Source organism: Podarcis erhardii, assembly GCF_964252035.2.
Source record: "Podarcis erhardii genome assembly, chromosome: Z".
NCBI lineage: Eukaryota > Metazoa > Chordata > Lepidosauria > Squamata > Lacertidae > Podarcis > Podarcis erhardii.
In genome coordinates, this window is record NC_138504.1 from 4,023,365 (window position 1) to 4,037,835 (window position 14,471).

At 45.5% G+C, this 14,471-nt stretch overlaps 1 protein-coding gene and 1 long non-coding RNA gene across 3 annotated transcripts in view; one reads left to right on the plus strand and one right to left on the minus strand.

Moving 5' to 3' along the window:
* LOC309334223 (uncharacterized protein CXorf65 homolog) overlaps positions 1-14,471 on the minus strand; it is a 16,255-nt gene continuing 1,784 nt past the window's right edge. Inside the window, exons 3-6 of one of the 2 annotated variants that reach the window (XM_081848418.1) lie at positions 12,763-12,897; positions 9,631-9,699; positions 1,824-1,951; positions 1-196 (exon numbers count right to left, since the gene is read on the minus strand). In XM_081848418.1, coding sequence (XP_081704544.1) covers positions 71-196; positions 1,824-1,951; positions 9,631-9,699; positions 12,763-12,897 — 458 coding nt within the window. In that variant the 3' untranslated portion in view covers positions 1-70. The remainder of the gene's footprint in view (positions 197-1,823; positions 1,952-9,630; positions 9,700-12,762; positions 12,898-14,471) is intronic. The other variant, XM_081848419.1, reaches the window with a different exon arrangement.
* Positions 5,845-14,471, plus strand: part of LOC309334224 — a 20,522-nt gene continuing 11,895 nt past the window's right edge. The window contains exons 1-2 of the long non-coding RNA XR_014152954.1: positions 5,845-6,267; positions 6,302-6,673. This is a non-coding gene — a long non-coding RNA (uncharacterized lncRNA). The remainder of the gene's footprint in view (positions 6,268-6,301; positions 6,674-14,471) is intronic.

The following is a 14,471-nucleotide window of genomic DNA, read 5'->3' on the forward strand; positions in this document are numbered from 1 at the left end:
TCAGGTGCAAAGGTGCCTTTATTCACAGTGATGGTGGGCTGCAGCTCCCTCTGGGCATCACCTTCGGCACTCAGCGATGCTTATCCTTCTTGCCTATCTCCCATCTGGCTTTGGCTGTTGTGGTCGTCTTACGAGGCTGGCCCTCATCATCTAGGCCGCCAGATGAACTGGCCCCAGACTTCCCACTGGCTTTCCCCTGGGCATAGGAGACAAACACAGATCAACAGAGTTGAGGGTGCAGCAGCAGTGGCACTTGAAGGAGGCGGAGGTGGCAAGAACCCAACATCCATCCATCCATCCATAGCTCAACTTTATATCCAGGGAGCTCAAGGTGGTTTACGTGGTTCCCCCTTCCTCGTTTAATCTCCACAACAACAACCCAAGGTCACCCAGTCAGCTTCATGTGGTCAAGTGGGAATTTGAACCCTGGTCTCCCAGGTCCTAATCTGACACGCTAACCACTATGCCACCACTGGCTCTCAGGTGAAAGCAGGGGTGTGCCCATAACACCCCAGTGCTCCAAACAAGTATCTCTCTTTCCCCCACCATTCTCTCTGCTATTGCACATGGCTGAAGACTCCCCTTCCCTTGGCTGTTGGTTGCATCCATCTACTCTCCAACAGCCCTGCCCTCCTCCACTGATTTAAAAGTCAAGAAGGCAATTCTTCACTCAGTTAAAGAGAAATAAGGGGGGAAAGTTTTGGGTCCAAAGTTCAAAAGTTAAGAACCAATGTGGCATAATGGTTAGAGTGTCAGGCTAAAACCTGGGAAAGGAGGGTTCAAATCCCAAAACCACGCAGCTGACTGGGGGACCTTTGGCTAGCACCCATCTCTTAGCCTAACCTGTTAACAGACCTTGCAGCTTGGGTGAACTGAGTTGAAAAAAATCACACAGTTTCTGGAGTACAAAGGCTTTATTCATGCTGCAACTATTTACTGGATGTGTGTAGATGAGAGAGAGAAAATAACAGACATATTGTCTCAACAAGTTGGGAGAGAACAGCAAACAAAACACAGCTCATCATTTAGGGGTGGGGTTAACTTAGACAAAGCAAAGACTACACATAAGTGCTGGCCACATTGCTAAACAAACTGTGTCATCTTGTGGTTTAAAGTAACACATCCATTAACTGCAAACGCAAGAGAAGGAAATTCATTTCTTTTCTCCAGCATGGCCTACCTCACAGGATTTTTGGGAAGATGAAATGGGGAGAATCATGTGCAACACCTTGAGCTCACTGGAGGAAAAGGTGGGATATAAATGTAACAAATAAATAAAAAATACCAGAGTAGTGTGAAGCGGTAAACTATACCTGGCACCTTAATATCTATGCACATGCGCTACTGTTAAAGACAAGTTTTAGTCAACCCCACCCTGCCCAGATTTTATTTTTTTTTATTAAAAAACAACAACAACCCCTGGGAAGAAAGGCAATTCCCTGAGGCAGGAGGAGACTAGCTCCCTTGTGGCAAGATCACAAAGGCTACAAGGTGCTGAAGATGGAAAGAGATAGGATGCTAAACCAGAGGTGAGAAAACTAAGGGCAGCAGGTATCTCTGTCAAGCCCGCAGAATTCTCCCCTAACACTGCACCCCTGCCCAGCCACACCCCCTTTCTCCCCATGCCACGCCTCTCACCAGCCCTGCTTCACACCATCCCTGGGTGTTTTTACCTGGCTCAAACAAGCCCTTTTGCTTGCCTAGATGGAGTCTAGACAAGAGAGGGGTATGTGCATGGCAAGTCCTGGAGTCGCGTCAGACAAGCTATACAGGGCCAAAATGAGCTGAATCTGCCCCCCCCCCGGTAAAAATGAGTGCCTCACCACTATCTGATTTGCTACTGCCATGCACGACAGGAGTGATTCCATGGTTGGGGGCTTCTTGCCATCTGTGCTCTTGAGAATCTTGAGGCGACTTTTCTCAAGGATGTCACACTGGTTACGCAAGGAGTCTGAAGGGCAAGCAGAGATGCTCAGTGGGAAGAGGACCTTCTGCTGCAGCCTTGAAAAGCCCAGCTGGCTGCACCATCGACCCAAACGCAGCTTTATGGCCTGTCACAGTGCATGCAGCAATTACAATTTCCAAAACATTTTTTTTTTTTAAATCAGACTTGTTCTCTGCTTCACAACCACCCTGATGAGGCTGGGCCACATCCACTCCATACATTTTTAGCAGTGCCCACCAAATAATCCTGGGAACTGTAGTTCACCACTCAGAACTATAATTCCCAGCACCCTTAACAAACTAGAGTTCCCAGGTTTCTTTGGGGGGAAGTTGTGTGCTTTCAAGGTACGATGTGGATGTGACCATCCCGATTGGTGCCATTTTACAGAAGTGGGAAGAAGAAGAAGAGTTTGGATTTGATATCCCGCCTTTCACTCCCTTTAAGGAGTCTCAAAGCGGCTAACATTCTCCTTTCCCTTCCTCCCCCACAACAAACACTCTGTGAGGTGAGTGGGGCTGAGAGACTTCAGAGAAGTGTGACTGGCCCAAGGTCACCCAGCAGCTGCATGTGGAGGAGCGGAGACGCGAACCCGGTTCCCCAGATTACGAGACTACCACTCTTAACCACTACACCACACTGGCTCTCAAGTGGGGGCTGAGGCTGTGGGAGAGACAGTGACTGGCTGAGCTTAAAAGGCAACCCCTACTCTGAGTGTGCAACTGGAGAGGCAGAACAGTGTGGGAAAGTAGTTCAGGGTCAGCTTAAGACCAACCTGGTGTTCACTGGAAAATCATAGCATTCTTCTCAGTTGGGAGGGACCCTGGAGGACATCAAGTCCAACCCCTACCCCAGCTCAGTGTTGGAAGATTACAACTACAGTATCCCTGACAGATGCTCAGAAGCCTCCAGGGAAGGAGAACCACCACCTTCCAAGGCATGCTGTCCTGTTGTTGAACAGCTCTGATCGTTCTGAAGTTTCTCTTGCTGTCCAGCCTTGTTGGGTGCAAAGCAATGATGCTTGCAATAAGTTAGAGAGGTGGGATAGAGGCTCGGACCTTCACTGATTCCTTCTGCCGATCATTTTCTCTCTCTCAGCTTAACTTCCTTTCTGCTGCTGCTTCAGTTAGTGTTAGTGTTGGACCTTCCTTTTAGCTGACCTCATGATTCCATGACAGCCACATGGGAGCTTGTATTCAGAATGGCTTTGTTTACTAGGAGTAATAAACCATATGTTTCATTATTATTTCAACCAGCACTCTTACCCATCAAATTATTTCTGCACCCCACAGAGATAGATGATAGACAGACAGACAGACAGACAGACAGATGATATAGATATAGATATCTCCAGACCATTCTGAGCAACAGAGAACAAGCCTACTCCATGACTGGATCAGGCCAATGGCCCATCTAGTCCAGCATCCTATTCTCACAGTGGCCAACCAGATACTTGTGGGAAACCATGGAGCAGGATCTGAGCAAAGAGGAACTCTCCCCTCCTGTGGTTTTCAGCAACTGCTGTTCAGAAGCATTGCTGCCTCCATCTGTGGATGCAGAGCACAGCCATTAAGGAGAGTAGCCTTTCAAAGCCCTTTCCACCATTAATTTGTCTAATCCTCTTTGAAAACCCTCCAAATTGCTGGCCATCTCTACCTCCTGGGGAAGTGAGTTCCACTATGCGCTGAGTGAATAAGTACTTTGTGTTATATCAGGGAAGGTCCTAGAACAGATAATTCAACAGTCAGTCTGTGAGCACTTAGAAAAGAATGCTGTGATTACTAACTTCTCAAAAGCAAGTTAAGCCAGACAAATTTCATTTATTTATTTCTTTTTGATGCAGTTACAAACTTTGTGGATGAGGGGAATGCTGAAGATGTAGTGTATATTGATTTCAGGAAGGCTTTTGACAAACTTCCCCATGATATTTTTGCAGAGAAGCTGATAAAATGTGGGCTAGATGAGGTAGATTTGTAGCTGTTAGGTGGTTCTGTAACTGGTTGACTGACTGAACCCAAAGAGTGCTCAGTAATGGTTCCTTGTCATCCTGGAAAAAAGTGACAATTGGGGTGCCACACGGTACTGTCCTGAGCCTGTTGTTGCTCAACATCTTTATAAATGACTTGGACAAAGGAATTGAGGGGATGCTCAACAAATTTGCAGATGACACCAAACTGGGAGGGGTAACTAATGCTGCAGAAAAAAAAGGATTCAACATGGCCTTAACAGATTGGAGGACTGGGTCCAAACTAAAAAAAAGAATTTCAATAGAAACAAATCTAAGGTTCTGCACTTGGGCAGGAATAGGCAGCTGCACAAAGATAAGATGGGGAAACCTGACTTATCAGCAGAACGTGTGAAAAGGATCTAGGGGACTTAGTGGACCATAAGCTTAACATGAGCAAAAAAAGAGCTGATAGTATTCTAGTCTGCCTATATTCAACAGAAGTACAGTGTTCCGATCAAGGGAAGTAATAGTCTTGGTCTATTCTGCCATGGTCAGACCACACCTGCAGTCCTGTGTCCAGTTTTGTGCACCACAATTTAAGAAGGACATTGAGAAGCTGGAACGTGTGCAGAGGAGGATGACTAAGATTATCAAGGGTCTGGAAACCAATCCTTATGCAGTATGGTTGTGGGAGCTGGGTATTAGCCTGGAAAAGAGGAAACTGAGAGGAGATATGATAGCTATCCTCAAATATCTCAAGGGCTATTTCCTGGAAGATGGAACAAGGTTGTTTTCTTCTGCTTTGGAGGGCAGGCGTCAAACTATGATAAAGGAGATTCTGACTAAACATTAAGAAGAACTTTCTGACAGTAAGAGCTGTTCAGCAATGGGATGGTCTCCCTTGGGAGGTGGTGGACTCTCCTTCCTTGGAGGTTTTTAGCAGAGATTGGAGGGCCATCTGTCATGGATGCTCTAACTGAGATTCCTGCATTGCAGTGGGTTGGACTAGATGGTGCTTGGAGTCCCTTGCAATTCTATGATTCCATCATCTGCCCTAAATCTCCCAGCAATCAGCTTCACTTAGTGTCCATGAGCTCTAGTGTTTTGAGAGAGGGAGGAAAAAACTTCCCCCTATCTTCTCTCTCCATGCCTTGCATAGATTTATAAACTTCCATCCTTTCAAATACATGATGGCAGCTATCATGTCTCCCCTTAGCCTAACATGCCCACACCCTCAAAGGACTCTGATTCCAGAACCATCACAGATTCCAGATCCCTCTTGGTCTCCCTTCTCTGAATGCACACTGTCAACATCCTCCTTATCTCCCTGATGCAGCCCACAGCTACCATGCACTTTTTCTGCCTATTTCCCTCTCTTTAGAGAGCTGGGTAGCTCCGAATCTGCCCTAAACTCCAGCGCATGCCACATCTGGCCACAGTGTGCTGGGGATCTTTGACCCAGAGTCTTTCTTCATTTGCTGCCCCTCTGGTAGCTGGTGAAGAACCCTGCTAGATCTTTCTCGGTGTTAGGAGTAGCAACTCTCCACAGTCAGAATCTGGGATTCTGTGCTGGGACTGGTAACGGCCAGCCTGGCTCTGAACGGAAAGAGAGTATGGGAAAGTAGAAATGATGAGTAGCCTTAGGATGCTTGCTTATCTCTTGGGCTAGCCTGTCCAAGGCAAACATGAGAGTCCGCTAATTCTCATAACACTGTCCAGCTGCGGAGGCTCCCCACCCCGCCCCCTTTTTGGAGTTCGTTATAAAATAAGAGATACCTCTAAAGAGCCTTGGATCGGCTGTATTGAAGATAAAAGTTGGCCTGACCTGCTAGAGATATAAAACCACCAGTCAAAAAAGGAACAAGCCCTCTGCCTATTTCCTGACTGCATGTTGGTTTATTGTCTAATCTAGGAGTCTTGGATCTCTGTTGTGGATTGAAGGAAGGCTAGTTTGCAGGGCAGGGTGGGGGAAGGGCAGTTAGGCTGTATGCCCAAGTCAGTTCTATTCTTGGAACCAGCAAGGACTTGATTATTGGAATAGACAGGCTGCTTCTTGGTAATGGCCTAAGTATAGGTCTTTAAGGTAACAAAGGAAGTGGCTCTGTGCCAGAGGGCAAATGGGTGGGGGTCCCCTCCCTCAACTAGGTGTTAAGTTAGAAAGACAAAAGCCAGAGTGGAGAGTTGTGTGTGAGAGAGAGCTGGAAGTTAGAAGCAGGTGCAAGCCAGAGAGGGAGAGCCATGCTTGATTTCTCCTGGAATCCAAGGCTGTGATTGGGACAACAAAGACTTTCTTGGTTGTTAATGCTGTGAGCCCCTCCAGCGTAGGCTCAGGTTGTGTATATGTGTGAATAAGCCATATGTCATACATATGTCATATGTATATGTGTGAATAAGCCATATGTACACCACAGTCTCCGCTGAACCTCATTCCTAGGAAACTGAACCCTGGGGATATGCCTGGAACCCATGCCTTATAGAGTTTCCTAAAAACAAGGATAGCAATAGGCTCTGTTTCAGTTGTTGACTTTAAAAATAGGGGAGGTGGTAGGAGGAGATTTTGAAGAAAGGCTGTGACTGGGAGAAGCAAGACCTTATTGGGGTGTTAATGCTGTGAGCCCCTCCAGGTTGCATAGATGTGTGAATAAGTCATATGCCATAAAGACACCACAGTCTCTGCTGTCCCTTACTGCCAGCAGACCGAACCCTGGGTAATCGCCTGGAACCTCTGGAGTCTCTCATCACTTGGAGATTGGTGCTCAACAAGAGGGAAAGATCAGAGACAGGTAATTTAGGTTTGTTTTATTTTATTTTTTTCTGCCTGCACTCTCCTGGTGAAGCATTCCTCAAATGGAACTACCATTTTCTTATGCAACTTGCTTGTATTATTGAATAAAAAGGTCAGTTGTGCCCATATATTGAAATCTTTTCTAAGGCTGGTATGGTTGGTGGGGGACCTGCTTTGTTCTTAATCCAGTGGTTGACAATTTTGCCTCTCAGGTTTCTGAGGGTATTGGGGCAATTGTTGGCTGGCTCACCCAGAAATTTCTAGTAAAGATAACAGTCTTCTGCTCAGACCTAAAGTAAGGGGGTAGGATTGGCCTCTGTCCTGACACCCAGTGCCTCAGTTCTATTAAAAAAAATAAAATATGCTAGGTGTTGAAGTCTGTCTAGAATATACCACCACTTGGAGATCTAAAAGCACTGCCTTCTACCCAGGTCTGTGATTTGCAGGGACAAAAGAACAGCTACACATTGGAATAACCTGCCTATAGTGGTACCTCGGTTTAAGAACAGCTCTGCTTACGAATGATTTGCTTCACAAACTCCGCAAAACTGGAAGTAGTGTCCCGGGTTGCGAACTTTACCTCGGTCTAAGAATGGGATCTGAACGGTGGAAGGGCACCAGCGGCGGGAGGCCTCATTAGGGAAAGCATGCCTCGGTTTAAGAACGGTTTCAGTTTAAGAACGGACTTCCGGAACAGATTAAGTTCGTAAATTGAGGTACCACTATATTGACATCAGGCAGCTGCCCTCACTGTATCCTTTTCAGCACCTGCTGAAAAAGAATTTATTTCAGCAAGGCTAACCAGACATGTACAACGTTGACATGTGTTTTAACCTGGTTTTTTAGCTTCTTGTTTTTGACTTTTTCTTTTCCAGATAATTTCACTGTTTTACTTTCCTTTCTTGCAAACTTCTTTGAGGCTTCCTTTGTTTTTGGGTTTGGCAGTCAAGGAGCGCTTTATATAAATTTCATGAAACAAAACAAATAAACGTTAGAGGAGCCTGGTTGCTGGGTCAGACCAAAGGCCTATCCAGTCCAACATTTTGTTATCACAGCGGCCAGAGGCCTTGACGGGGAAGCCTGAAAGCAGGAGGCATGTAATGCCTTAAGAGAGAATATTATGAAAATGATCTATAGGTGGTACATGACCCCAGTCAAGCTTGCTAAAATTTACCATTTGCCTGATAACAAATGTTGGAAATGTAAAGAAACTGAAGGCACATTCTTTCACCTTTGGTGGACGTGCCCGAAGATCAAGGCTTTCTGGGAGATGATATATAATGAACTGAAAAAGGTATTTAAATATACCTTCCTTAAGAAACCAGAGGCCTTTCTCTTGGGCATAGTCGGCCAATTGGTGCTAAAGAAAGATAGAACGTTTTTTATGTATGCGACAACAGCAGCAAGAATACTCATCGCAAAGTACTGGAAGACACAAGATTTGCCCACCTTGGAAGAATGGCAGATGCAAGTAATGGACTATATGGAATTGGCAGAAATGACTGGCAGAATCCAAGACCTGGGAGAAGAAGTGGTGGAAGAGGACTGGAAGACTTATTTGCAGAAATACTGCAAAGTTTATAAATGCTAAAATGATGTTGGATATAAAAATAATATGGCATTGGTGAGACAGTGTTAAAAAGTATGCAAAAATGTAATAGAAAAAGGGTGATTAAAGTTATATTATGTCAAAAGTAAACAATATGTTAAAGGTGTTCAAACATAAGGAGGAAAGATCGGAGACATAATAGATGTGATTTTAATAATTAGAAATGAGTTTTGAAAGAGGGTAAGGATTTGCTGTATCTGATGGGACAAAGAGGAACACAGAAAAGGGAGGCGGGAGGAAGTCAAGAAAGATTGCTATGTAAACATGAATTTAAAAATTGGAATTTTTATTTTTAATTTGTTTTTTTTATTCTGATGTATGTTTGTGATTGGCTTTGTGGTTTTGAAATTCTTTCGTTTTTTTTGTAAAATTAAATAAATATATATTTTTTTAAAAAAGAAAGCAGGAGGCAAGTTCAACAGCAAGTTCCTCCTATTTGTCAGGTGTGCTGACTCAGGAAAGCGCTGGGTGAGCTGATGTTACGCGACATCACAACGTCCTGCATGACCCGGATGTCAGAGGTGATGCCCAGAGGTGATGCCACCCGGGCATCACTCAGCTTCCATGGCTGACATTTCCTGTACCTCCTGCCACCACCATGGCCAAAATATCTGCAGCAGCAGCAGCAGGAGGAGGAGCTGCAGTGTTGCTGACTTGCATGACAGCACCGCCTCTGGGTGTCATGTACGGCATTGTAATATCATGCACGATGTTTGAACGAATATTGAGGGGGCTCAGCCCCCTGCTAACAAATGGGGGGGGTCAAAGGGGTTCAGCCCTTAGGAGTCAGCGCCCCTGCTACTTGTGATCCTTGGCAACTGGAATCCAGTGGAACACTGCCTCCAGCACTGTAGAAAATGCATGGCTGAAAGCCGCTGATAGCTTTAACCTCCACAGACTTGTTTGAAACCCTTTAAAAGTCATCCATGTTGGCAGCCAGCAGTATATCTTACAGTACAGAGTCCCATAGTTCAGTTCTGCTCTGTTTCCTTTTGTATGTCCTGAATCTCCCACCATTTGGCTTCATTGCATAACCCTGCTGAGTTTTAATATGAGAGAGAGCAAGGCTTCCCCCCATCTGATATGGGTTCCAGCACATCCCAGGTGGGTGCCATTGCCATTCTAAGAGAACAAGGAAGGAGGCATTCATGGTGATTTCCAGCACCTCTCTTTTCACTGAGAGAGAGAGTGAGAAAAACTTCTTTCTAGCCCCTTTCTCCTATATGGTGTTGCTCACAGGGGAAGGAAATGTAAAAGGGGCTACTTTTACTTGCCCTGACTTCGTAGGTTTCAGAGTTGCGTTGTGATACACTGAGAATAGAAGTTTAAGTCCTGCAAGTTCCTACCCAATAATTCTACTGGAGGGTGCTTGTACATAGGGTGAAAGGCCCGGTAGCTGTTTTCTTGTTTCGACCCTGCAGAGAGAGAACCCTGTGTTACTCGCTTTGATGCTTTGCAATGCATTTGCAACATGGAACTTGGGCTGAGTGCTCTGCATTCCTAGATACAAGTCGGGAGAATGCTCACGGCTGATTTCTACCAGCCTGCAGCTAATTGCCATTTGCCTTTTATTTATTTTATATTTATTTATTGCATTTATATCCTGCCTTCTTCTCCCAGGAGCTCAAGGGGGAATACAAAGAATCATAGAACTGTAAAGTTGAAAGGGACCCCCCAAGGGCCATCTAGACCAACACCCTTCAATGCAGGAATCACAACTAAAGTTCCCGGAAACAACTTCCCCAGGCAGGCGCCATGAAGGTTCTGTCCCTAAGGGGGAACTGCCTGAACACACAAGGAAGGAGTTCAAAGGAGGATGGTCAAAATCAGCTCTTGAGTCAGCACTGCACCCTTCTGCAGGGCAATAAGAAGGAAAGAGCCATAGACCCTTTACGTCAGAGGGACACAGGAATCCATAGCCACAAAGACCCGAGAGAAGAGTTCATGTGTTCTTTGAAGAGGACTGTACCTGCAGGCCAGTGGAAGAGACACAGCTGGCATTAGTAAGGAAGGGCTACATGGTTAGAGCCGCAGCTGTTTACTGCGAAAGCTCTCGGCTGCACAAACGCCCTGACCTCCCCCACACAATGGACCAACTAGCCTTGAGTGGGTGGGAGGGAGGCAGGCACAGTCCTGCTTCCCTCTTATGAGCATTCTTTAATGTTTTCAATTAGATTAGGAGAAGACGATAAACAGGAGGAGCAGGTGCGCAATGAAAGAAAAGAGAGGGAGATTCCACCCCAACCCAAGCCATATTTTGGTGCCAAGAGCAGCTGCATTCCCTAACCTGCCCCCTCGACAACCTGCAGATTGTGCCAATTAAACACACACATTTCTTTTGCACCATGAGTTCTCAGTTGGCTCACCCTCAAGACTAGCATGATACTGAAGAACAAAAGTCTACCTACTAGCATCCAGAACTCTGTTTCAGCCACCCCTCTAGCTTCTGAGATTTCGTCACCATCCAAATATTTCTGAGTGTATCTCTTGCTTTTACAGGGGCTAGGAATTTGTTCCTTAATGGAAGCCAAGATTCACAGAAAGCCAAATCCTGCACTCAGGACCCTGTCCTGTGCTCTTTTTTTGCTCTGCACATCCAGAATTGTGGCAGATGCAGCCCTGGCTCCAGCTGGAGGGAGATTTCTCTGTGGTCTCTGAAAGATTAGAAAAGCCAGTTCCACAAAGTGTTGCCATGAAGCATCCGCAGTTATAAAGAAAGGGGAAGCCACTGCCTTACATTCCTTGATAATCCCATTCCAGGTGCAGCCCAGGTTGATGCAGATGGCTTGGAGCCTCTCCATCTTCCATCAGGCTGCATTAATTGGGAAAGTTCTCCCCCTCCTCATTTAATTCTCACAATAACCCTGTTAGGCAGGTGAGGTTGAGAGGCAGAGACTGTGGCCAAGTGGGAGTTTGAACCTCCAGCCCCTACTGGCTCTCTTTCCCAAGAGGTAAGCTCACAGAAACCTGGGTACAAGCCAGCCTTCCCCAATCTGTCTGGCAAGTCTAGATGCTTTGGACTGCCTTTTCCCTTAAGAATTGTAGTCCACAAGTTTTTGGAAGGCACCAGGTACAACAGGTATGGAGTACCCGGCAAGAGTCCATGGGGTGGGGGTGGGGAGATCCCCTAGTTCTGTATAAGAGCACCTGCCAAGCATGCAGGACAAAGGAAGCTGCATCAGACCAGATTGGTCCATCTAGCTCAGGATTATCTACTCTGACTGGCAGCAGCTCTCCAGGGTTTCGGACAGGTAGTCTCTCTCAGCCCTGAAGTTGCTATTGGGGTTTGAACCTGGGACCTTCTGCATGCAAAGAATGACAGAGTCCCCTGGGGTCTTGAGTTCAGTTCCTGGTATTGCTAGTTAAATGGCAGGTAAAGGGTCATGGGGAAAGCTTTGCTGTTGACCTCGGAATGCCACTGCTGGTCAGAGCAGATAATACTAACAGTATAGCTCAATATAATATATTGCATAAGTCAAGAAGCAGCTTTCTGATCAGAGGTGGGTAAGTGGCACCTTGAACGAAACGCAAGAAATGGCAATTGCTCTTTTGCATATGCCAGCTAAGGCACTCACACACATACCTTAAAATTCCCCATTGCGTGCTACACAAAACAACCCATAAAATCAAAAATATACTGTGGCAAATGACCCAATTAATAATAATAATAAATAATAATAATAATAATAAACACAGCCAGCGAGAAAATGAAGCTGAATTGTCAGCAGATCAGCAGGCACAGTCAAGGTGCTAAAAAAACCTCCCTAACCTGGGGTCCTCCGAGATGTTGGGGATTACAGCCCATGCTGACTGAGACTGATGGGATTTGCAGTCTGAAATATCTGAAGATATCTGAAGAAACTGCCTTTATACTCAGATCCATTGGTCCATAAAGTTCAGTATTGTCTAAATTGACTGGTAGAGGTTCTCCAGGGTTTGGGGCTGCCTATATTCCCTACCTAGAGATGAACCTGGGACCTTCTGCATGTAAAGGAGATGCACTGCCACTGAGTCACAGCTCCTCCTCAGAAGTTTGGTGGGTTTCAGGCGGGGGGTGGGGGTGGGGGCGTTTCCAGCCCTGCCTGTAGATGCTGGGGATTGAACCTGGGACCTTCTGCATGCTAAGCAGATGCCTTGCCACTTCCTTATGCTGGAGAAGGATGAGTTAGCACAACACAAGAAAACATAGCAAAATCCAAAGAGGAAATGTCAGGTTTCATTTTTAAGTTTCTAGACCTTATGACTGCATGGGTCAAGAAAAAGCAACAGCAATTTAAGAGGCAGCTCCCTGGGTTTGCTTTGAAACAGCTCTGCCAGCTGTGCTACCAGTGGGAAGCCTGCGTATGTCTGACCCCACGCCTTTGAGAAAGGGAATATTTGGAGCCAAGGAAGCAATGACTTTCAGGAAGCTGTGGCTACCACCTGTAGAACTAGCTGTGCAGGTGGGGGAAGGGGGGCTTCCTAGTCCTTGGACGTACCTGGGGCACCCCGCTCCACCTTACATATGTAGTAGGTCACACGGGGAGTGAGGAACTTGCTGGCACTGTCTTCTGGAAACTTGACTAGGAATAGCAGCTTCAGGGTCCCATTCTCTTCACACAAGTCGATGGGATCTGAAAAGGGAACAGAGAGATATGGGGGGGCAGTGGAGTGGGTGGGTTCACCTCCTTTCCTCTGTGTAAGCAGGGACTTTGCCTCTTTGTCAAGGAGCATTCACAGCATTCAAAGTTGGTCTTAACTCTTTATTAGCAAAAACACGACCATCACAGACTTGGCTGTCAGGCCTAAGGAGCACAGCAGCTCATCCTGGTAGGTCTTACCCCATAAAAATCAGTTGCTGAGACTGAAAGTCCCTACCTCCCCACAGCCATCTAAGTCCCTTCCTCACCAGGGCTTTCCCCAAACAATTAGAGACTACACCTGTGTGGAGCCTGCTGCTGTGCTGCCCATTTCAGCCCTCTTCTGGGGCTAGGAGACAGGAGGAGATGGGGGCTTGTTGCGGCAGGTAGGGGGACATCTGTGACTCTTCAAAAGCCTGATTTATCTCTGCCTCATGGCCTCTCTCCTCTTCAGCCTCTGCTTCTGATCTTCTCAGAAGCAGACTCTCCCTGCTCACTAAACCCTCTTTCCTCTTCAGCTTCTGACAATTCCTCTTCCCAGTCTCGCCCCTCTTTCTTCTCCTTGTGACTACTCATTGTCATCCCACCACCACTCCCCAGGCTCTGAGCCCTGTTCCCTTGGGGGTTCCCCAACTGGTTCCTCCCACCAGTCTTCTGTCTCCAACAAGTCCACGACACTCTCCTCCTTTGGTCAATGGTTGTGGGTCAGCCCCCACAGAACACAACTACGCCAGGAGTTGCCTGTTCTCAGTCTTGCATTTTACGCTCTTGAAAAAAGTAATTGTGGTTATTTAATTGCCAGCTTTCCCCTAGGGCCTGATCTACAAACATTTAAAGACAATAACGATGAAAGCAACATACTTCAAATAGTCAAATTTATTCAGAATGTGGCTCAATGCAAAACAGAGTATAAGTCTTTAGTGGAAATGCAGAAGTGTGCCCAAGTCCTGAAAGGTTCAGGTAAGTAGAAAAGGGTTGCAACTGGATTGGTGTTGACTAGTGTCCCTTAGGACTGATAGGGCTCAAAAGCACAGAAAACAGTAATGGCTTCCCTGACCTAAAGGATCCTGGGAACTGCAGTTTATTAAGGGTTCTGAGAGTTGTTAGGAAGTCTCTATTTCCCTCACAGAACTACAGTTCCCACATAATTTAACAATCAATATGTTTGATACAGAAAGACTATTGCTGATATTTTTTTTTTAATTATTATTATTATTATTATTATTATTATTATTATTAATAATTAGAGAAGCCCTTTTGGACTTTTTGTGTACAAAGGAAAATGAATTAATCTATTTGGGTCAGAAGATTCAGAAAATATTGCCTTTTATCAGTTTGGTGCCATTCTAGAATGAATATTTTGAGTAATTTCTTGCTGACAGCAAATTTTTATTTTTATTTTATTATTTTCTTTTCTATTATTGTATTTGGGTTTCTTTTTGGTATTTCCCTTCTTTGTTTCTCTGTTTTTGTTTTTATTTAGATTAGTTTCTTTTATCTTATTGTATTATGAAAAATATGTAATAGAATCTTCTTCTTCTTCTTCTTCTTCTTCTTCTTCTTCTTCT